At 44.4% G+C, this 24,985-nt stretch overlaps 1 protein-coding gene across 2 annotated transcripts in view; it reads left to right on the top strand.

The window, feature by feature from the left end:
• GARRE1 (granule associated Rac and RHOG effector 1) overlaps positions 1-24,985 on the top strand; it is a 1,402,647-nt gene that overhangs the window by 382,442 nt on the left and 995,220 nt on the right. For both annotated transcript variants that reach the window (XM_044081683.1, XM_044081682.1), the window contains exon 6: positions 10,743-10,901. In XM_044081683.1, coding sequence (XP_043937618.1) covers positions 10,743-10,901 — 159 coding nt within the window. The remainder of the gene's footprint in view (positions 1-10,742; positions 10,902-24,985) is intronic.

Genomic DNA, 24,985 nt, shown 5'->3' with positions numbered 1-24,985 from the left:
CTTCTACTAAGAAGCGCAAAGACAAATCTTTAAAGCCTAGTCAGGATGATTCGTCCGTCTCGGATGCCGGACCTTTAGAAGCTACTGCTGAACAGGTGGATCCGGCTGAAGTTTCTGTTGAGTCCCAGGGGGAAACTTTGATTTTACATGATGTGGCCTCTCAGAAGGCAGGTCAGGCTGAAGGGGCCTCTCAGGTTACTATTCTCCCTTCTATGCCTAAGGTGGTTAGGCCTTCTGTTACTGTTTCTAAGGCTCCTTCTAAGGGCAGGTCTGTTTTGCCTTCCTCTGGTGTCAGTTCTGGTTCGTCAGGGTCTGTGCCTAATAAGCACATGCTTAAAATGGCAGAGGATTTGATTACTTTAATTAGAGGTTCTATGCCCCCTCCTGATAAGAGGCCCAGGATGGAGCCAGAGTTGGAAAGTTTGGGGCAGGCCTCAGATGATTCAGAGTCTTCTGCTGAAGACATTCAAGATTTCCCTCCTTATTCTGATTCTGATGCAGAGGATTCCTCTCCTTCTGCTTCTCCTCCGGAGGATTTTTCATTTTCAGAAACTCTGCATTCCATGAGGGAGCATTTTGAGTGGGAAGGACAGGATTACTCTGATTCACGGAAGAGACTTAGGGAGTTCTTGTTTTTCCCACAGCATAGACCCTTAGCTATACCTCCGGTTTTGGATGTTGTTTCAGATGTTTTCTCGGAAGCTTCCCTTAATCCAGATTCTGTGCCTCCTGCCCCAGTTAAATCGGACAGGTATTACAGGGTGCCTGCGGCTCATAAATATCTGTATAAGAGTCCTAGGGCGGACCCAGAAACTATTAGTCAGGGGCCTAAGGGTGTTAGAGCCTCTGTTGTTAAGAATCCGGTTCCTCTGGATAAGGAAGCTAGAGCTTTGGATAGATGGGGTAAGTAGTTGTATACCTCTTCTACTTTAGCAATGAGAGCTTTGAACTGCCAGTTTCATATGTTGATGTATCAGAATTTCCTCCTTTCTCAGCTAAGATCTAAAGTGGATGCTTTGGCAGAGGGCATAGAGTGTAAAGAATTGCAGGATTTAGTGCATGTTTCTGAACAGGTGGGTAAGCACTCTTTGCAATGTGGTTTTGATGCTTTACAGGCTTCTTCTAGGGTGGCTGCCACTGGTTCAGTTATTCGTAGGCACGCCTGGCTTAAGGATCAGTATTTGTCTGAGCGTGTTAAGTCTAGAATTCGGGATGCCCCTTTACAGTCTGAAGTTTTGTTTGGTCCTCCTGTGGAGTCTGTCTTAAAGAAAATGGAAGACAAGACTAAGTCTATGCAGACTGTTAAAGATTTTTTGCAGGTACAACCTCCAAAGTTTAGTAGAAATTCGCCTACTAAGGGGTGGACGTACCCTTCTTCTGATTCTCAGTCTAGGGGTAGATCTCGGCGTGGTAGGGGCAGAGCTCAGAATACCTTCAGGCCGAGACAATGGAGTTCGCCTGCTCAATCTGCTGGTGAGGGCAGGGGCCGGTCCTTTCGTAAACAGGCCCAATGACCTGCATTTTCAGCTGCCAGATCCTTCTTGCCTGGCAGCTCCTTTGGGAGGAAAGTTGGCTCTTTTCAAGCAAAATTGGCATTTAGTCACCCAGGACAAATGGGTATTGGACATTATAAACCGAGGTTACAAGTTCTATTTCCATACCATGCCTCATTTCAAAGGCATGCCAGACGTCCCTCCTCAGCAAAGGATAGAGGCTCACAGACAAATTTCTTTACTTCTTCAAATAGGAGCTATACAGCCAGTTCCTCTGTCAGAAGTGGGCCTAGGATTTTATTCTCACCTGTTTCTAGTTCCAAAGAAAGGGAACACGTGGAGACCAATTTTGGATTTATCTATCCTCAACACTTACCTGGACATTCCAAAGTTCAAGATGCTGACTTTACAACTTTTACCTCTGTTGGGGAAAGATCACTGGATGGTTACTCCGGATCTCAAAGAGGCTTACCTTCATGTTCCTATCAGGCCCAGTTGCAGGAGGTACCTGTGTTTTCAGGCTGGAAATTTACATTATCAGTTCTCTGCATTGCCCTTTGGCTTATCTACTGCACCCAGAGTGTTCACGAAGGTTCTGGCTCCAGTGATAGACTTTTTCAGACTAAGAGGAATACAGATTTATCCTTATTTGGACGATTGCCTGATTATTGCACAAGAAAAGGAAGAACTTCTTCATCATCTACAGTATGTGATGGCAGTGTTAAGATGCCTAGGGTATTCTGTGAACGAAACAAAGTCCAGTCTAGTACCCTCTCAGGACATGTGCTTTCTGGGTGTGAGACTGAATACAGCTTCCCAGATGGCTTTTTTGACCCCGGACAAACAAAGAAGCCTTTCTCTTTATTTCCATCAAATGTCTCTACGGTCCAGGCTGACTGCAAGGACAGTCCTTCAAGCCTTGGGGTTCATGGCATCTTGTATTCTGGTGCTTCCCAATGCCAAATTGCATATGAGGAAGCTTCAATGGTATCTCAAAATGTATGGACACAGCACTGCCAAGATCTAGACACTGTCATTCCGATAATACCTTGCATGCAGAAGGAGTTTTTGTGGTGGGCCGAGGAATGTCACCTAAACAAGGGACTCTCTGTGACCCGGCCAGAGGCGAGTCAGATTCTAACGACAGATGCCTCGGACAAGGCTTGGGGAGCACACCTCAATGGAAAATGGGTGCAAAACACGTGGCCTGTCACACTCCAACATTTGCATATCAACTTGAAGGAAATGTTGGCAGTCCAGTTTGCATTGATGGCTTTCAAAGATTTACTTCACCCAGGGCAGGTGTTGATTCAAACAGACAACACCACTGTCATGTGGTACATCAACAAGCAGGGGGGAACCCATTCTTACCCTCTTTGCAGGCAAGCGATGATTCTGTGGGAAACTGCTCTCAATCTACACCTCAATCTTCAGGCAAGGTTTCTACCAGGAGCACAGAACTCCTTAGCAGATGTATTGAGCAGACAAATAGTGGATCCTCACGAGTGGAAATTGGATCCTCATGTATTTCAAAAGTTGACAGTGTTATGGGGAACTCCAGACATAGATCTGTTCGCTTCTCCACTAAATTACCAGTTGCCAAAGTTTTGCACAAAATGTTTCATCACACAGCTTGGAAGGTGGACGCTCTATCATTCAGTTGGAACAATCTGCATGTATATGCCTTTCCACCTCTGCCTCTTCTTCCCAAGGTACTTTTGAAGGCCAGACAAGACAAGCCAACCATGATTTTGATAGCACCGGATTGGCCTCGACAACACTGGTACCCACTACTGAGGAGTTTAGTACGAGAACCTCCATGGCCTCTGCCTTTGATTCCGCACCTTTTGTCACAAGAGGACAGTCACTTCCTCAATGTCAAGATTCAGTCTCTGCATCTCACAGCCTGGCATATTCTGTTTTAGACTCTGGAGGGTCTCAGCTTCCACAACAAGTTTTGAATGTTATTTTGGAGGCCAGGCGGCCTAGTACCAGAAAAGTTTACGCTGATAAATGGAGGAGATTTTTTATTTGGAGCAAAGGAAAGGACTTTGATGTCTCCAAACCTGATTTAAGTGTTGTTCTTCAATATCTTACTGAGTTATTGGACAAGGGTTTGTCTTTCTCCTCAATAAAGGTCCATGCTGCAGCCATTTCTGCTCACTATGATTGTGACCCTCCTTTATTCTCTCATCCTTGGTTTAAGCAATTTCTGAGAGGGGCAAAGAATATAGGACCCCCACGTAGAGCTCCTACTCCTGCTTGGGATCTCAATTTTGTGTTGGAAAAACTTACTCTACAACCTTTTGAGCCTGCAGCTACTGCCGAGTTAAAGTATTTGTCATGGAAAACTGCTTTTTTGTTGGCCATTACCTCTGCAAGAAGGGTTTCTGAATTACAGGCCCTCATGGCAGTGGAGCCTTTCCTGATTTTTCATAAGGATAGGGTATCTTTGCGTACTAATCCTTCCTTTATGCCTAAAGTGGTTTCTAGTGTGGCCTTAAATCAAACTATTCATTTGCCTACTTTTTATGCAAACCCCCAAAATAAAGGGGAGAAAATTTTGCATACTTTGGATATTCACAGGCAGTTGCGTCATTATTTGAGCAGAACCAAGGAGTTCAGACAGTCTCAGCAATTGTTTGTTTCTTTTGCTTTGGGTTCACAGGGTAAACCTGTTTCAAAACAAACTATTTCAAAATGGATTGGGTTTTGTATCTCTTTCTGTTATTCCCATCATGGTAAGGAGATTCCAGCTGGGATCAGGCCTCATTCCACTAGGGCTACTGCTACTTCTACGGCCTTTCTAAGGGGGGTAGCTACAAAAGACATTTTGGAGGCAGCTACTTAGAGTTCAGTGCATACCTTTTCTAAACATTATCACCTTCCTCTTTATTCTAAGTCTAGGGCTGGATTTGCCACTGCAATTTTACAGGGCATTTTAGCGGCCCCTACTGCTTTATGATTTTTACCATCCTCCCTTTCCCATTGCTTTGGGATTCTACCCATAAGTAAGGACTGCAGCAATGTGAGATGAAGAACATAGTACAGTTTTGTACCTACCATAAATGTAGATGTTCGAAGATCCACATTGCTGCAGTCCAATTTACCCTCCCTCCTTCCCCACTGTAGTTTGACTTGGTGCTATGCTTTAGGTGATGGTTGTTGTTGGGCATGTTTTTGGGAGGTATTCTCTTTTTGGCTGTGGCCTTTCTGGTTTGGTCTTCTGACATCTGGGGCAAGAAAAGACTGAGGATATGACGTCGGTCATGCGCCTTTATACCCTGACGCTCTGATGTCAGATCTAGGCGCCCATGATCGACGTCAGCCTAATACTTTGGTATTCGGGCCGACCGAGGACAGCGGTCTACCCATAAGTAAGGACTGCAGCAATGTGGATCTTCGAACATCTACATTTATGGTAGGTACAAAACTGTACTTTCCTGCTTGGGATCTTAATTATGTTTTAGAAAAACTTACTTTGCCTCCTTTTGAGCCTGCTGCATCTTCAGATATTAAGTTTTTATCTTGGAAGACAGTTCTTTTGTTAGCATTGACTTCTGCCAGAAGGGTCTCAGAGTTGCAAGCTCTCATGGCTGTGGAACCATACCTTATTTTCCACCAGGACAGCGTATCCTTGAGGACTAATCCTACTTTCATGCCTAAGGTGATTTCAAAAGTGGCTTTAAATCAGACAATTCACCTTCCTACTTTCTTTCCTAATCCTCAAAATAAAGGGGAAAGGATTTTGCATTCATTGGATGTGCACAGACAGTTACGATTTTACCTGGACAAGACTAAGGAGTTCAGAAAATCTAATCAATTGTTTGTTTCTTTTGCCTCCAGTTCTCTTGGAAAAGCTATTTCAAAACAAACTATTTCCAAATGGATTGCTTATGGAATCAGATTTTGTTACACTCATCATGGGAAACAGTTTCCAGGTACTGTGAGAAGTCATTCTACTAGAGCAGCTGCCACTTCTACAGCTTTTCTCAGAGGAGTTCCTACCAAGGATATCTTGGAAGCTGCCACTTGGAGTTCTGTGCATACTTTTCCAAGCACTACAATCTCCCTCTGTATTCTAAGACCAGGGCAGGCTTTGCCTCTGCTGTTTTGCAGGATCTTCTTGCTGCCCCTTCTTCTGTCTAAGCCTCCTCCCCTTTTCACTGCTTTGGGATTCCACCCTACAGTTATGACTGCAACAGTGAAACACGAAGAACATAGTACAGTTGTGTACACCTACCATAAATGTAGATGTTCGAGTGTCTTCACTGTTGCAGTCGAGGTTTCCCTCCCTCCTATTCCCTCTTTTTCTCTTATTTGTGGTGTATTTGTGTTTCCTTGTTGGATTCATTTATGATTTATTGGGACATCTGACATCTAGGGCAAGAAAGGCTGGAGAAGATGGCGTCGGCTGAGGGCTATGTACCAGAGCGTACTGACGTCAGGGTACTACTAGCTTGTACAGCCGACGCCGGACCCAGACTTTGGGATTCTGGCCGACCTCGGGCTGCCTGCCGGCAGGAGCACCTTACAGTTATGACTGCAACAGTGAAGACACTCTAACATCTACATTTATGGTAGGTGTACACAACTGTACTTTGTGGAGGTAGCCACTAAAAGTGCTTGCAGAGGTCATCTGTCCATTCCCCTTACAGGGAGTCTAGGACCTTGGACAGATTCAGTAAACACATTTCATACTTCAGCCATCTTTGCTCTGCAGTCATTGAATTACTTGGCACATTTCTCAAGATTGCATAGAGATTTGACTGAAGAGCTCTCTTTAAATTTTCTTCCTGGTCCACATCTGTGGAGGAGCAAACTGCCATCTTTTCACAACTGGCCGCTCTGGAGTCAATAGCCAACAGGTCCATGAGGTTGATATCCCACACTGCAGATAGGCAGCCGATTCAGGCATAGCCATTATGAGATGTGCTTGAATGGGCCTGTGCAATTTTGTGGAGCCCTTTAAGTCTTCATTCATCAATACTTCATTTGATGGGTCTTCCCTATTTGGGCCAAAGGTGAAAGAAACCCGCTGCAGAAGTGAGCAGGAAGGAAGGAAACACCTTGACTGCCATGGGGATCTGTTTTTCTGTTCTTCAAAGGGCTTTTTCACCAGAATCAATGAGGAGATAGAAAATGAGAAGTATCTCTGATGTTCCACCCAATCAGAGGGAGGTGGCAACATTACAAATAGAAAAGCTTCTAAAAAAAATTTATCCGGGAGGTTCCCCCAGACAAGATAGGTTCTGGAATCTACTCCAGATATTTCTTAGTGCCAAAGAAGACAGGGGACTTGAGAGCCATCTTGGATCTCAGCAAAGTAAACCAATATGTGAAGTTTTTAAGGTTTCAGATGGTCACGGTTCAGTCCATTTTGCCCCCTACTGCGAAAGGCAGTTGGATGTACTTGATAGATCTTCAGGATGTGTACTTTTGCATCAAAATGAACGGTTGTTGCAGAAGATATGTGCTTTCAGCTGGTAGCTAGTCATTAACAGTTCGAAACACTGCCATTTGGCCTGTCCACAGCCTCCAAGCTGTTCACCAAATGCATAGCTGAGGTAGCAGCTCATTTGAGACTGCTGGGATTCAGAGTATTTCCGTATCTAGACGACTTACTCCTATCTGCCTCAACCAGAGTTCTACTTCTCTAGGCAAGGGCTGCTTGCTGCAATTGTGTTTTCACCTAGGCATCACAGTCAGTTACAGCAAATGACAACTCTCACTTACGCAAAGTCTGAAGTTCATAGGTGCTCGTCTAGACACGGTCAGTCAGATATTCTCTCTGTTTTCAACATGAATTCAGACACTCAGATCACATGTCAAGAAAGTGATCTTGCATCCTTCTCTTCCAGCACAACTAGTCATCTGAAGTAGTTTACTTCATTTGGTATTTAACCTGTGAGATGCCGGATCCGAACCGGCATCTTTACTAGCATCTGCTCCGAGCTCCAAGCTCTTACCCATAATACACCTCCCCTACCTTCCAGCCCCCAGATCTCGTTTACTGCGAATATCTAAAGTAGCATGACCTCTAGAGCGCCAGGTCGTAAGTGGGTTAAAAGTTTAAAAATGTATGTTTTTCTCTCTAAACATTAGATAGTGATAGTGTAGGTTCCTCTTTCTCCTCCCCTCGCTTGGTGCATCGAGTTGTTAGTGTTTACGTTTGTTAGAGTAGTTGTGTGTTTTGCTACCCGTACCCCCTCTGTGGGTGTGTGTGTGGGGTGAGTGGATGTTTTGTACTAAGAAAGATAACATTCTTTTTTGTAGTTATGCATTCTTCTGAGACTATGGTTTATAAGCCTATATTCAAGAGATGCACTGAGTGTGACCATAAGTTATCCCATGTGGATGGCCACATTCTTTGTGTTATGTGCTTGGGCATGGCCCATTTGAGCACAGACTGCACTATATGCGCGCGGGTTTCAGCCTACGTGCCATTAAAGACAGGAAGGCCAAGTTGGCCCTAAAAGGCCTTTTTCCCCCTTCTGAGACTGTTGCCTCATCTTCGGCTTCGGTCACAGCGGCTGCTGTGGCTGCTTCTCCTTCTCTTCCTCTGGCTTCTCCTTCCTTCACCAGCAAAAACTTTATGGATCCGTGACTCCCCTCGGCTCCGATCTCCAAGTTTCTCCCCAGAGCTGGAGGAGACCCGCTCAACTTTTTGGGCCTCTGTGCCCCGACCTGCAAGGTCGTAGTCCGTGGCCTCGTCGAGGTCCACCCAGTTTTTGTCTCAGGTCGATATGGATAAAGTGATGAGGAGGTTCATCTGTACTCAGATCCAGATGGTGGTCTTGCCAGCCCCCTCTCCCTCAGGAGGGGGGAGCTTGCTTCCTTTTTTCCAGCCAATATCTCCTACTTCGATCCGTCCATCGGGTTCTGAGGATTCAGATCTGAGGATGGCTTTAGTCAGGGGGTCGGCGCTGATGGTACCTGCTTCCTCAACTCTGACAGCTACCTGGAGCATGTCTGATCGGAGCCACGCTCTGAGCTGGAGCTTGGGTGTCAGATCCGATGGAGTGTAACGTTTTTCTTTTGCTCTGCCTTTGTTGGGCCAGATTCCCTCCCTCGGAACTCCGTCCACTTTGGGCCCAGCTCCAATTCTCTCGTTGGACCCAGGGAGACCAGCCTCCTTATTGGTTTCTCAGGAGGTTCGCTCTCCTTCAGCGTTCTACATGGTAGAAAGGGTTCTCTCCTCTGGATCGAGACCCCTGACTGCCCCCTCGGACTCTCTTAACTAACGTAGTTAGTAGTAGATGTCCGTGTAGTGTCACTATTGCAACACAGGGAACTTTCCTCCATTCCATACTTGTACTTTTGAAAAATTGGGGTCTATATCACATCGTTTAACTCTTATTCTGTCTAATACCTAATTTTTGAAGTTCCTATTCCACAAATGACCTAAACATTGAAGTGGAATTCATAGAAATATTTTAGTTGGACAACACTGCAAAAGGTAAACTTTTTTTTACGTTTTTGTAGGGGGGCTGCTTACAGTGAGGTAATGGGCAAATCACATCCAGATGGCATGTCAGTCACAGAACATATTTTTTCAGGCTGGTCAACAAAAACAGTTCGATGAATTGCAATTCTATGTTTAGATTGTTCGCTGAATAGGGACTTTGACAATTTAGGTATTCGATAGATCAAAAGGTCGACAATGTGATATAGACCTGAAAAAACATTAAGCTGGGTTTGATATACCAGTGTACGTCTCCTCCTCTCCTCCCTTAGTTGGCTTGCACATCTGTACCACTTTTGGTCATTTCACCTCTGTGGAAACTGGGTTCCTACTTGATCTGGGCCAGCACTGAGGAGGACAGGTTGTGGCTAAATTGTCATCATCCCACTTGTCTTCTGTTACCTTAAGTAGCATGTAAATCTGTTTTATTTCCTCGTGTGGCACCCATAAGTTTTTTATGGACTTTGTTGAGTTTCTGGCACAAGTAAGAGCTGAGGATTTTATTGGATGGCTTTTATTTACACAGGGAATGTATTAATGTCCCTGGAGAAAAGGAGGCATTCCAACTTGGGGGTGGGATGCATGAGGACTTGGAGCTCTGGAAGTCACACTGGCCGTTGGTTGGACCTTGCCTTCAGCAGAGTTCTTAGAGTTACTAATGTAACAGACAGGGATTTTAACCCAAAACATCTGTTGTGATGTTTGTTGTACACTTGTACTTACTGTAATGTGTACTTCTAAATGTAAAAATTGCCTGTTGACTTCTTTTATTATGAGATAAATTGTTGTCATTGGTTTTCTTCTTGGTCATATCTGAAAAGTGTCCTTGGACTAGTCCACTTGCTGGTTAGCAAATGTAAAATGAAATAAATAATGATGCATCATGTGTAGTCCTGGCTATAAGCAGCTGAATTCATTTCAGCTTTATTAGTGTTTTCATATATTTTGCTGTACCCAGTTTATTGCTACATGGTCACAGGGAAAGCTGTAGCCTATACTTACAAACACTGTAGTCATTAAACATGGAACCAGTCTTGGAACAAATCAAGCCTATCATAGTATTCACATTCATACATATGTGCAATTCTGAGAATTGCCATTTCACCTCTTGACGTCTTTGGAAGTGGTCAGAAACTGCAGACCCACTGGTCTCACACATCGACACAGAGATCTGTAAACATTCACATTCAAGGCATCCAGCTAGGAAACGCTTGTCTACTTGCAATTATTTTAATTTTGGATTTGTTTGCAACTTTGTGCAGTGTTGACTATAAATTTAGATACTAATTTTGCATTATTTTAGTTGTCAGGATTCATGTTGCAGTCTAATTGCAGCAGTCTGTGAATTTATTTTGTTGGAGGGAGAACAAATAAAAGAGAGGGACTGACTGCTCTAACTTTAAATATTGGGGGTTGGGACATAAGAGAGAATATGCAAATAAAAAGAACAACACAGTGACAGACAGCTGTGTTACACAAGGATATGTTCTTAAGGTGAGTACACCACACATCCCTATTTCTCACAATTGTAAAACATCTGATACAGTGAGTCACATATACAGTGCTTTCCTTTAATAAAAATGAGAACAGCTATTAAGTGCACTGATAATGCTTGTGGTTTCACTTCAGTTTGTGTGTGATTTTCTCAGAACAACAATGGCAGTGACACTAAGAGCTGTGGGTTAAATATTAGTTGCTTGAAATTGTCGTATGAACTCATTGAATTTGAGTAACTGGCTTTAAAGCAGATGTAAAGTGAATTAATCTGTCTTGACAATTTGCAGCAAACAATGTTGCAGCTGATTAAAGAAGCAGCAGGTCAGAATGGAATCACTCCAAGAGATGACACGCCAGTAACTGAAGTCATGAACCAGGTGTGCCCTTCCACTTGGCGAGGGGCCTGTAAAACTGCTGTGCAGTTACTGTTTGGTCAGGCTGGACTGGTGAGTAAAAGAATTTTTGTACAGTAAAGGAATGCATGTAATACATTGTTTTCTAACTGTCAGTTTTGTTCTTACTGCAATCTGAAAGTTGCCTTTGAAAAGGAAAAATGTGTAGTATAGCATTTACACCATCCCACTTGTCTTTGCTAGATGTAGGCCTTAAACTTGTTTTGTTCTTTTTGGCAATGCAGCCTATTTTGTCTGACTGTTCACTTACAGGTTCATAGGTAGATACTAGGTATCTGCCCAAGGGCATTTATAAGCCTAGCCAGAGTGTCAGCTTTCACCACCCCATTGATTAATAAACTGAGCCTCTGTCAAGAAGAGCCAATGAAGTTATCCCAGGGGTGTATTTTCTGTTACCCATCCACTCGTCAAGGTTTGTTAGTGAGGGTCTCTGCCTAATGTAGTTAGGAATTTTGTTCCAAAGCATGGGGAGTCTCTGTGACAGGAATATGTCCCTCCCACATGTTCTATTTATTGTGGCGAGGTTTAGCTCACTAGAGCGAGTGGCTCGCAGTGACTTGGATTTCTTTAGGTGGAGCATGTCCAACAATTCAGAGTTGGACATGGCTTTGTAAGTCAAGCAGAGATCACCTCTGAGTAAGCGATATGCGACTCAGTACTGCTCGAGTTTTTCCAGTCGGGCTGCATAGGACATATGTTTGAGGCCAGTAATCCTCTTGGTGAGGTACTTTTGTGGTCTTTCCAGCTGTTGGAAGTGTCTTGTGAGGTACATCCCAAATGGGGCATTGTACTCTATGATGGGTCTGATGAGTGACGAGTAGAGGGGCACTGTAACCTCTCTATTTGTAGATGCGAACCCTTTAGTAATTAGATGGGCTACATAGAAGGATTTCCTAACTACGTTGGCAATATGATTGTCAAAGGAAGAGATTACTATCTACCTGGGACCCAAGATCTCTTATTACCCCTTCTGTATTAAGGGGGTTGCCACTTATGTGGTAATTCATGGGTGTTTTGTTTTTCCCCAAATCGGGATGACTGTGCATTTTTTGGCAGTTAGCTTGAGACCATGACTTGTCCATCTCAGTAAGGTCTTTTTGGAGAACGTCCGTGTCAGCCGTAGTCAATTATGGCTTCCAGTTTGCAGTCATCAGCAAACTTGGTTAGCCATAGTCCTCCTGTGTTTGCCTGTACTTCTGAGAAGTATATGCCGAACAGTAGGGGTCCCAGGACCGAGCCTTGTGGGACACCACTTGTAACTGGTTTAGAGTCAGACCTGGGGCCCGCTATTCTTATTGTGTAAGTTCTGTCTGTAAGCAAGTTGGCAACCCATCTCGTGACGTAGGGGTTTATGTTCAGGCTGGTGAGTTTTTCTATAATTCCAGAGTGGGGAATGGTGTCAAAAGCCTTGGCGAGGTCAAGGTAGGCTGTGTGAACTACCTTCCCCTCATCTATGGCCTTGGTGACTGTCTCAAAGAAGTCAACCAGGTTTATTTGGCATGATCTGCCCTTAGCAAAGCTGAACTGGGTTGGGTCAAGTGTTTGAAGGTTCCCAATGTCTGTGTTAATGAGTTCCACGATGATGCGCTCCATAGCCTTGCAGACCAGGCTAGTCAGGCTTATGGGGCGATAGTTAACAGGGTCAGTTGTGGCCTCTCCTTTGTAGAGCGGAATAACCGCTGCTGTGTGCCATTCTATGGGCTCGTAGCCTGTGGAGAGACTTAGGTTGAACAGTGTGTTTAGGTGGGGGGTTAATTCGTTCTGTAGTTCGTGCAAGACGCAGCCTGGGACACCATCTGGCCCCATTGACACTGTGCTTTTGGCTTTTGAAAGGGTTGTTTTCACCTGTGCATCTGTGATTTCAGAGACATTACACTTTTCCGGTATTATTGTGGGCCCTTTTGGGGGTGAGAGGGGGGTGAAGTTTGCACTGACTATCTGCCAGGATGTTGGCAATATCATTGGGTTCAGTATATTTTGTGCTATTTTGCACTAGCTCAGAGCATATCTGCGAGTTGCCACTTAGATTCTTGACATAGCTAAAGGCTTTGTGGTTATCTTTCGAATCCTTGGCTATTTTTCTTTCGAAGTTAGCTTTGGAGGATTTTATGAGGGACCTTCGTTTCTTACTGATACTGATCAGGGATGTCTTTCCTTCTTGGGATTTGCTTTTTTTTTTTTAACTAATTTCCTCCTTCTATTGTATAGCCTGTTTATGGCAGGGGTCCACCAGACTGGATCCTTCTCTTAGGGGAGTGCGTCTTGGTTTTTCTAGGGATGGCATGATACATGCATCCCTTGTAGGTGCTCATAGAGTACATTTGTAAAGGTTCCTGCATCTTGGACACTGTTGTCCTTTAGCTTGGGGGTTTTGAAACTTACCACCTCTGTCTTAAGTAAGTTGAAGTTTGCTATAGAAAAGTTTTTCACTGTGGTTTATGTTGTGGTAAACGTGGCAGCATGGTGATTCAGCGGTTTAAGAATTGACTTGTAGCCCCAAGGTTCATAGTTAAATACCAGTTTCTGGCTACTGCCTGACTAAATCTGCTCAGCATGTTGGGTCGAAGTTAAGAAGGAAACAGCAGCGAGGAACCACAGGCTAACCAGGTTGGCATTTTGGAAGGAATTTGAAAAGGGAGTAGAGAGAATGGAAAGGAGGCAACACTGTGACGGTAGGGCAAAAGAAATGCAAAGAAAAGTAGAGGATAGTACTACTACAGAAAGCTCTTTTTAGAACAAAATATCTGTGTGAAGTTGCAAGCTAGCCTGAAAACAGACCACCGTTGGAAGGGGCTCCAAGTAAAATACTTGAAAAATCCCTTAGACTAGATGCCCTGGAGGTGGTATAGTTTTAATGTAATCTTAAGCTGCTGTATGTCTAGGAAAACAATCCTACACCTGTAGTCAAGGCAGGGTTAGGGAGTGAGCTAATGGAGAGTTGTGTTTAGAAGAGAAGCTGCCTATCTGCAGTCATCACTTTCCAGTTTTAGAGAGCTCCAGAGATTCGTGACATCATAGGAATGCAGAACAGACAGGCTACAATTAGGATTATTATTTCTTTGTTGAGTCATTGTCTTCTGTGGTAACCACCTCAACCTGATGTTCATCGTGCATACAGCTGCAGTCATAACAGATGGGTTCTCCTGCCATCAGGCGGGTCCTCGGTCAGCCGAATTCCAAAGTCTAGGTCCGGCGTCGGTTGTCGTCGCTTCTTCCCTGATGTCAGTACGAGAGGGGTATAAAAGAACCAGCCGACGCCATATTCTTCAGTCTTTCTTGCCGTGCGGTGCCCGAAGCTGAAGCAGTTCGCAAGTGCCGGTCGGCCAACTCCTGAGATTACGAAAAATTTGGAAAACCGAAGTCTTCTTAAAAGCTAAGTACCCCATTGGGGAAACTTTTCTTGCCTCAGACCGATGTCACACAAAGTTAATAATTGTATTTCTTGTGGGAAGCAAATACCGCATAAGGATTTCCATTCCCTCTGTATACCGTGTTTAGGCCCAGACCAAGACGTCTCGGTCTGTCACTGTTGTGCTACATTCAACAAACGCACTATTAAGCGTCGGGGCGGAGTTCGCCCAGCATTTTTTTGGGAAAGCATTTAACTATACCATGTCGTCGGATTCTCCGACACCGGTTTTGTCTAAAAACACGCAAAGACAAGGACAGACACTCGAGGTCCGCGGCCTCTACTGACACCACGCCAAAGCCGACTACACGTGGTCCGGTTCTCAGTGAGGCGCCTACGCAGCCCCTGACTACCGACGACACATCTTTGGCATTGTCTCCTGTACCTAAGGTCGCAGGCTCCTCGGCCCACACCCCCACTACAGATACCGAAGCCACTCTTGGCGTTGAAACACAGAATGTGGACAGGTCCACCTCCACTCAAGGTGTCTTCAGACCTTCCTTTTCTTTCTCCAGCAAGGCTTTCACCAAGTCTAAAGCAACCATGCACCCTAAGAGACCAGTTACACAGGGCCCATCTCCAGGCCCCGTACCTAAGAGACAGATGCTTAAAATGGCTGAGGATTTAATTACTCTAATCAGAGGTTCTCAGCCACCTCCGGACAAAAGGCCCAGAGTGGAGGAAGATTCCCCCTCCTCTGATCAGGGATCCATTATTTCAGAACACACTGATGATCAGGAACAGGCGTACTCCCCTTTTGAAGACTCTGATGCAGAGGAGTCTATTCCTTCTGTATCCCCCCCTGAGGCTTTCTCATTTGGGGAAACGTTGCATACCTTAAGGGAACACTTCCACTGGGAAGGCCAGGATTATTCAGATTCCAAGAAAAGGCTCAGAGAATTTCTTTTGTTACCCCAGCACAGGCCTCTGGCTATACCTCCTGTCTTGGACATCCTAGATGTTTACTCGGAGGCCTGCCTTAACCCGGACTCTCTACCTCCAGCTCCAGTTAAGCCTGACCGGTACTACAGGGTTCCTGACTCACACCAATTTCTTTACAAAAGCCATGCTGCTGACCTAGAAACCATCTCACAGGGACCCAAGGGAGTTAGGGCTTCCATTGCCAAAAATCCATTGCCTTCCGAGAGAGATTCCAGATCCTTAGAAAGGTGGGGAAAAAAGGTATATACCTCGGCTACCTTAACCATGATGGCCTTAAACTGTCAGTTTCATATGCTAAAATACCAACAGTTTCTGTTATCTCAATTGAAAAGTAAAATGTCACAACCTGAACAACCAGACTTGAAGGAGTTGCAGGATTTGATGCATAGTGCAGAACAAGTGGGTAAACATACCTTACAATGTGGTTTTGATGCTCTAGAGGCCTCATGTAGAGCTGCTGTTACAGGCTCAGTCATACGCAGGCATGCTTGGCTCAAGGAATAAACCTTGCCTGATCATGTCAAAGCTAAATTACTAGACGCCCCCCTTCAAAAGGATGTGCTATTTGGGGCAAATGCTGAGGAAGTATTACGAAAAATGGAGGAAAAAGCTAAATCAATGCAAACTGTGAAAGAATTTCTGCAGGTTCCACCCCCACGTTTTAGTAGAAATTGGCCTTCCAAAAACTGGTCCTTTCCTGCCACGGACAGACCCCAAAGAGGCAGATACAGGCGCCCGAGGGGCAGAGGACAACCACAAGGATCGTACAGAGGCAGACAATGGCAAACTCCTACACAAAGAGGTGGTGAAGACAACTCACAATCTTTCAGAAAGCAAACCCAATGACTTTCCCCTTTGCAGGCCAACCAGGTCACAAATGGCAGCCCCCTTAGGAGGAAAGCTGGCACTATTCTCAAAAAATTGGCATGTTGTCACAAAGGACAAATGGATCCTGGACATTATAAACAGAGGCTACAAATTCCACTTTCATACCCTTCCAAAAATGAGAGGCATGTCAAAACTGCCACACAATCAAAGGGCAGAGGCACAAAAGCAAATTTCAGATCTTATAAACATGAAAGCTATTCAAGAGGTACCTACACACGAACAAGGTCAAGGTTTTTATTCCGGGCTATTTCTGCTGCCAAAGATGGGAAAAGATTGGAGACCTATTTTGGATCTTTCCATCCTAAACACATTCCTACTTGTACCAAAATTCAAGATGCTCACTCTACAGCAACTTCTTCCCATGCTGGGCAAGGAGTCTTGGCTGGTAACACTGGACCTCAAGGAGGCATACCTGCATGTCCCAATCAGACAAAATTGCAGAAGATACCTCAGATTTCTTGCAGGTTCAACCCATTATCAATTCTCTGCATTGCCCTTTGGCTTATCTACTGAGCCCAGAGTATTCACAAAATGCCTGGCATCAGTAATTGCCTACTGCAGACTTCAAGGGATACAAATATACCCTTATTTGGACGACTGCCTGATCCAAGCAGACAGCAAGCACATTCTTCTGAAACATCTGGCTTATGTAATAATGTTATTAAACTCTCTGGGATACACAGTCAACAAAGAGAAATCAAGGCTAATACCCTCTCGAAATATAATTTTCCTGGGTGCCAATTTGGACACAAACACCCAGATGGCCTACCTCACGTCAGAGAAGCAGGGGCAACTAATTCAATATTTCAGAACACTGGCAAATTGCACCAGGCTGACTGCAAGGAAAATCCTGCAGGCTCTGGGATTCATGGCATCTTGCATCTTGCTAATGCCATGTGCAAAGCTGCATATGAGAAAACTACAATGGTACCTACAAAACATATGGTCTCAACACAGCCACAGTTTGGAAACAATAATACCACTACTTCCATGTCTGCAAAAGGAATTCTGTGGTGGGCTCAAGCTTGTCAAGCAAACACAGGTCTTCCATTCAGCAAGCCTCAAGCAAATCAAGTCATCACAACAGACGCCTCGGACTACGCCTGGGGGGGCGCACATGACAGACCGGTGCATTCAGGGCAAATGGTCCCAAAAAGAAAAGCACCTTCACATCAATCAAAAAGAAATGCTAACAGTAATAAATGCTGTTATAGCTTTCAAGGACCTTCTACAACCAGGTCAACTATTGATAAGAACGGACAACACCACAGTTATGTGGTAGATAAACAAGCAGGGAGGAACACATTCCTATCCCCTATGCAGACTGGCCATATCACTTTGGAACATGGCCATGGACTTACAAATGGAACTACAAGCACAGTACTTGCCAGGCAAGGAAAACACGCTGGCAGACAACCTAAGCAGGAGTATGACAGATCCACACGAATGGATGTTGCATCTAAAAGTTTTTACAGAAATAATCCAAGAATGGGGAAGGCCAGACATAGATCTCTTTGCCTCCCACAAAAATCATCAATTGACAAAATTCTGCCCGAGGACCTTCCACCCAAAGGCCTGGAGAGTGGACGCCCTCTCTTTCAGCTGGACATCAATGACAGTTTATGCCTTCCCGCCTCTTCCTCTGCTGCCTAAAGTCCTATTGAAGACCAGAGCAGGCAGACCAAAGATGATCCTCATTGCTCCGGACTGGCCAAGGCAACACTGGTACCCACTCCTGAGGAGCCTGACTCATTCCCCTCCATGGACCCTGCCTCTAATGCCTCTTCTTCTGACTCAGCACTGCTTCAAAACTCTTCACAGTCAGCTAAAAACACTCAATCTGGCCGCATGGACGATTCCTTAGCATCACAGCAGGCCCTACTCTCCAAGGAGGTGCAGGATGTCATTTTGGAGGCCAGAAGGCCATCAACTAGAAAAGCTTACTCCGCAGAATGGAAACGTTTTTGTGTCTGGAATGAGAAAAAGGGCCAGAACCCTGGAAAACTGAATTTACCTCAAATACTACAATATTTGGCTGAACTGCTAAACAATGGGCTTTAATTCTCCTCCATCAAAATCCATGCCTCAGCCATTTCTGCAGAATACAACACTGATCCTCCTTTATTCTCTCACCCTCTTTTAAGACAGTTCCTCAGAGGGGCTAAGAATTTAAGACCTCCAAGGAAACAACCAATACCTGCTTGGGATCTAAATTTAATTCTGGAGAAACTGACTTTGCCTCCTTTTGAGCCAGCTGCTTCATCAGATGTGCAATATTTGTCCTGGAAAACAGCTTTCCTTCTGGCTATCACTTCAGCTCGTAGAGTTTCAGAACTACAGGCCCTCATGGCTGTCAGGCCTTTTATCATCTTTCATCAGGACAGAGTTTCATTACGAACCAACCCGTCCTTTATGCCTAAAGTGGTATCCAGGGTAGCTTTAAATCAGGCCATACATTTACCTACTTTTTATCCCAATCCTCAAAACAAAGGGGAGATATTACTACATTCCTTGGACATCCACAGGCAACTGCGTTATTATTTGGACAGAACAAAGCCTTTCAGAAAATCAGAACAGCTCTTTGTGGCCTATGTGGTAGGAGCTCCAGGAAAGCCAATTTCCAAGCAGACAATCTCAAAATGGATAGCCCACTGCATACGCTTTTGCTATTCCTTTCATGGCAAAACTGTTCCTACAGGCATTAGAACTCATTCCACCAGGGCCACAGCCACCTCTGCAGCCTTCCTCAGAGGAGTTCCTACCAAGGATATCTTGGACGCAGCCACTTGGGAGTTCTGTGCATACCTTCTCCAAACACTACAACCTACCATTATACTCCAAATCTAGAGTAGGCTTTGCCACTGCAGTCTTGCAGGGCATTTTGGCTCCTCCTAGTTCCACCTAGTGCCTACCACCCCTTTCTTAGCTTTGGGATTCTACCCATCTGTTATGACTGCAGCTGTATGCACGATGAACATAGTACAGTTTTGTACCTACCATAAATGTAGATGTTCAAGTGCTAATACAGCTGCAGTCCAGGTTTCCCTCCCTCCTTCCCCTCTAGGGGTATTCTTTTATGGTGTATTTGCTTGCAACTACTGTTTTTTGATTATATTGCATTGCATTACTTCATAATTTTATGTATTGCCTTCCTTCTGGGGGCACCTGACATCTGGGGCAAGAAAAACTGAAGAAAATGGCGTTGGCTGGTTCTTTTATACCCCTCTCGCACTGATGTCAGGGAGGAAGCGACGACAACCGACGCCGGACCTGGACTTTGGAATTCGGCCGACTGAGGACCCGCCTGACGGCAGGAGAACCCATCTGTTATGACTGCAGCTGTATTAGCACTCGAACATCTACATTTATGGTAGGTACAAAACTGTACTTTTGTATACATTGTTAAGGCTTTCTTCTGCTTTTAAAGGACAACTATGCCCTAAGCACAGTATTTCCTTCCAAGTGAATGGTCCCCATACTTTCACATCTTAAAAACAATTTGGCAGCAAGAGTGCTAGAACCATAGGACAAGGAGAGGAGCCCCCTCCCTAACATACATACACACTTTAAATGAAGTCACAGAATTAAGCCTCAGCTCCCAACTCATCTGTGTGAGCGTCTGTCCCTTTTGAAGAGGGAGGCCAGACTCCTTCATTTTGTGAATGTGAAGGTGTGTGTACGAGTGTGTCCAAGATTGTGAGTTTACACTCTTGTGCTTCAGTCCATGTGTAACTCAGTAGTGATGCAGAAAGTGTACATCTCAACTGTCCCTGAAGTTGCAGAATAATCCTGATTTTTTTTTTCTTGTTTTGTCACGTCATTCATAATTTTTTTTTGGCTAATCACTGAGGGTTTCAAACAACTTAATAATGCTAGCCATTAAAGTTTCATATTTTTTGTTCAGAAATTACTTATTTCAAAACTTATATTAACTTTGTAAGTGAATTAGAATAATAATTAAAAAATTGTCCTGCTTTTTGTATTGCTGTTATTTTTTGCTATGTCCAGAATTCTTAAAAAAAAATGTTGAGATATGCAGGGAACAGTAACTCCTGTACCTGGATTTTGCCATCCATGATTTTCTGGTAAATCACAGAGGATTACAAGCAAATCAGTAATGTCAAAGCTTCAGATGCTTGTTCAGAAAATGCATTTGATTGCAAAATATTTTCTGTTAACTTTTTAAGTGAATTAGAGTTGTTAAAATTTGTCCCAGATTTTGTTCCCCATTATTTTTGTCAATGATCAGAATTCTAGAGCAAAGAGAGCTATACAGGGAACAATAGATGTTCATCGTTGTTTCTCTGTTGCAGTCATTACAGTTGGGTTATCCTGCTGGCAGGCTACCCGCAGTCGGTCCGAGTTCCAAAGTCTAGGTCCAGCGTCTGTTGCTGTCGCCTCCTCCTTGACGTCAGTGCGCCAGGGGTATAAAAAATGCAGCTGATGCCATTTTCTTCAGTCTTTCTTGCCGTGTGGTGCCCGAAGCAAAAGCAGTTCGCAGGTGCCAGTCGGCCGACTCCTGAGATTTTCAAATTCGAATTTCAGATCCGAAGTCTTCATTAAAGCTAAATACCCCGTTGGGGAAACTTTTTTTTCTTGCACCAGACCGATGTCAGAAAAAGTTAATAATTGTATTTCTTGTGGGAAGCAAATACCTCATAAGGATTTTCATTCTTACTGTATTCCTTGCCTAGGCCCTGACCACAACGTTGCTGGTTGTCTGTTTTGTGCTAGATTTAACCAAAGCACTACTAAGCGTTGGTACGATTTTGCATTTCATTACTTTGGCAGAAGATTCAATTGTATAATGCAGGTGGAACAGCCGACTACTGGAGTTTATAAAAAACGCAAAGAAAAAGAAAAGGGCAGGCATCCGAGGTCCAAAACAGACGACGAGTCTTCTGTTAGGCCTGTCGCCGGTTCTCAGTGAGGCTCATTCGCAGCCCCTGACGCCCGCTACCTCAGAGCCACAGGCCGCTTCTAACTTCCACGTGGAGCCGACTAGACCACTGAAAACTCAAGGTATTGGACACTCGGAAACTATTCCCTCAGATGGGTCCGGAGCTGCCGAGCGGGCATCGGCTTCTGAGGGTGTTTTCAGGCCTACACAGTTATATGTAAAGCCATCTTCAGCTTCAAAGGTAAAGACTAAAGCAGGTCTAAAGACAAAGAAACAAGTACAGCATTCTCTTGGACAGGTTTCCGTGCCTAAAAAACAGATGCTTAAAATGGCCGAAGACCTAATTACTTTGAGCCGGGGTTCCCATCCCCCAACCTGATAAGAGGCCTAGGCAAGAGATAGAATATGAATCTTCAGATCAGGTTTCCATTTCTTCTGATTCCTCTTCTGAACAGGAATATTCCCTTCCTATGAGGATTCTGATGCTGAAGAATCTATCCCTTCAGCCTCACCTCCTGAGGATTATTCTTTTGGGGAGACCCTGCATACTATGAGGGAGCATTTCCATTGGGAGAGCCAAGATTACTCAGAATCCAAGAAAAGGCTCAAAGATTTCCTTTTATTACCCCAGCACCAGGCCCCTTGCTATTTCCTCCTGTTTTAGACATTGTAGATGATGTATTTTCAGAGTCCGGTCTGTCTCCTGACTCTCTACCACCATCTCATGTTAAGCCAGACAGATACTACAGGGTTCCTGATTCTCATAAATTTCTTTACAAAACCCCTGCTGCTGACCCAGAAACTATTTCTTAGGATCCCAAGGGGGTCAAAGCTTCCACTGCAAAAAAACCCTATCCCCTCTGATAGGGATTCAAGGGCCCTGGATGGACAGTTGGGGGAAAAAGATTTATACTTCTGTTACCTTGGCTGTAAGAGCTTTAAATTGTCAGTTTCATATGCTTAAATATCAGCAATATCTTTTGTTGCTGCTTAAACAGAAAATGTTGACATTCAGAATTTGCAGAAAACAAAGAAATGGAGGATTTATTGCATGCAGCTGAACAAGTGGGAGAACATACTTTGCAATGTGGTTTTGATTCTCTAGAGGCATCCTGCAGGGCCGCAATTACAGGTTCTGTCATTAGGAGGCATGCTTGGTTAAAAGAACAGAATTTGCCCGATCATGTTAAAGCAAAGCTATTAGATGCTCATTTACAACATGATACCTTGTTTGGTGTTAAAGCAGAAGAGGTGTTGAAGAAAATGGAGGACAAAGCTAAATCTATGCAAACAGTGAAGGATTTCTTACAGGTACAGCCTCCCAGATTTAGCAGAAACTGGCCTACAAAGAATTGGTCCTTTCCATTGTCAGACAGGCCACAAAGAGGCAGATACAGACACCCCAGAGGCAGATCACAGCCTCAAGGCTCATACAGGCCTAAACAATGGGGTGCTTCTACCACCAAAAGCGGAGTGGAAAAATCACAGCCATACAGGAAACTGTCTCAATGACTTTCACCTGCCCAGCACCAAACACTTATCTTCTGGCAGCTCCTTTGGGGGGAAAACTAACACTTTTTTCTCAAATTTGGCACATGATCACCCAGGACAAATGGGTTTAAATATCGTATCTCAAGGCTACAGGTTCTACTTTCACACTCTGCCAAGGCCAAACGGTATGCCAGACCTGCCACACAATCAATGGGCAGAGGCACAAAAACAAGTTTCATCCCTCATGGACATGAGAGCCATTCAGCAAGTACCACAGCAAGAGCAGGAACAAGGATTTTGCTCAAGGCTATTTTTGGTACCCAGAAAGGACAAAGCCTGGGGACCAATACTTGGACCTGTCTTATCCTAAACACATTCCTGGATATTCCAAAATTCAAAATGTTAACTCTGCAGTAGCTTCTGCCCATGCTGGGCAAGAAAGCTTGGCTTGTGGCTTTAGACCTAAAAGAGGCATACCTCCATGTCCCAATCAGACAATCATGCAAAAGATACCTCAGATTTATAGCTTGCTCAGTGCACTACCAATTCTCTGCACTGCCCTTTGGCTTATCTACTGCGCCCAGGGTCTTCACAAAATGTCTGGCACCAGTAATTGCATTTTGCAGACAGAGGAATACAAATATATCCTTACTTTGACGACTGCCTTATTCAAGCAGAGAACAAGGACATCCTACTACAGCATCTGGCGTTTGTAAAAAGATTACTAACAGGTCTAGGGTACACAGTAAACGAAAATAAATCAAAGCTCGTACCCTCTCAAGAGATAATATTCCTGGGTGCAAGCTTAAATTCAACTGCCCAGATAGCTTATCTCATGCCAGACAGACACAGACAACTGACTACTTATTTCAAAATGTTGGCAACAAAGACCCAGTTATCTGCAAGAAAAATTCTGCAGGCTTTGGGCTTCATGGCATCCTGCATACTGCTAATTCCATATGCAAGACTGCATATGAGGAAACTTCAATGGTATCTGAAAAGTGTTTGGACTCAACATTGCCACACCCTGGAAACAATAATTACCCTTATTTCCTGCCTGCAACAGGAGTTTCGATGGTAGGCAAAAGCCTGTCACCTCAACCTGGGACAGCCATTCACCTTACCCACAGCCAGGCAGACATTGACAACAGATGCATCAGATTATGCCTGGGGGGCCCATATGGCAGGAAGATGTATTCAGTGCACATGGTCTGCAAGTCAAATGCATCTACATATCAATCAAAAAGAGAGATGCTAGCTGTTCAGAATGCCCTGACAGCCCTCAAGGATCAACTTCATCCAGGACAACAACTGATAAAGACCCACAATACTACAGTCATGTGGTACATAAACAAGCAGGGGGGCACGCATTCCTATCCCCTCTGCAGACTAGCCATGAACTTGTGGGACACAGCACTGACTTACCAAGTACATCTGCAAGCACAATTCCTGCCAGGAAGGATAAATACTCTGGCAGACGAACTAAGCAGAAACCTAATGGATCCCCACGAGTGGAAATTGGATCCACAAGTCTTCAGCATGATAACAAGGAACTGGGGATGCCCAGACATAGATCTATTTGCCTCCCCTCATAACTGCCAACTACAGAGATTCTGCACAAGGACTTATCACAATCTAGCATGGAAAGTGGATGTTCTATCTTTCAGCTGGAAAAGCCCAACAGTATATGCCTTTCCTCCTCTGCCTCTCCTCCCCACGGTACTCCTCAAGGTCAGACAAGAGAAGTCAAAAATGATACTGATTGCCCCAGACTGGCCCCACCAGCACTGGTACCCAATCCTAAAGAGCTTGTCTCAATGCCCAGCTTGGACATTACCTCAAATTCCTCACTTATTGACCCAACAAGTCAGTCAGATACTGCACAGCCAACTCAGGACCTTAAACCTGGCAGCATGTCGAATAATGTAGCCATTCAAGACGCACCTCTCTCTAAAGCTGTGATTGATGTTATTTTGGAGGCCAGGAGGCTTAGCACCAGAAAATCTTATGCAGAAAAATGGAAGAGATTCTGTGCTTGGAACCAGGAACAAGGTATTGACATGACTGTTGCAAATATTCCTCAGATTTTGCAATACTTAACTGAGATGCTGGATAAAGGCCTTTCCTTTTCATCAATTAAAGTTCATGCCTCTACCATTTCAGCTCATTACAATACAGAAACTCCTATTTTTTCTCATCCATTGCTAAAGCCGTACCTCAGAGGGGCCAAAAACATTAGACCTCCAAGGAGAGCACCAATACCTGCTTGGGACCTCAACTATGTCTTGGAAAAACTCACACTGCCTCCATTTGAGACAGCCTGTGCAGCTGATATAAAATTCTTATCTTGGAAAACAGCTCTGCTCCTAGCAATAACCTCTGCTAGACGAGTCTCAAGAGTTACAGGCACTCATGGCTGTGGAACCTTTTAGCATTTTCCATCCAGACAGGGTTTCTCTAAGGGCTAACCCTACATTTATGCCTAAG

The sequence above is a fragment of the Protopterus annectens genome, chromosome 8.part1 (genome assembly GCF_019279795.1).
Source record: "Protopterus annectens isolate FY-2018-M chromosome 8.part1, PAN1.0, whole genome shotgun sequence".
Classification (NCBI taxonomy): domain Eukaryota; kingdom Metazoa; phylum Chordata; order Ceratodontiformes; family Protopteridae; genus Protopterus; species Protopterus annectens.
This window is presented reverse-complemented; position numbering and strand designations above follow the sequence as displayed.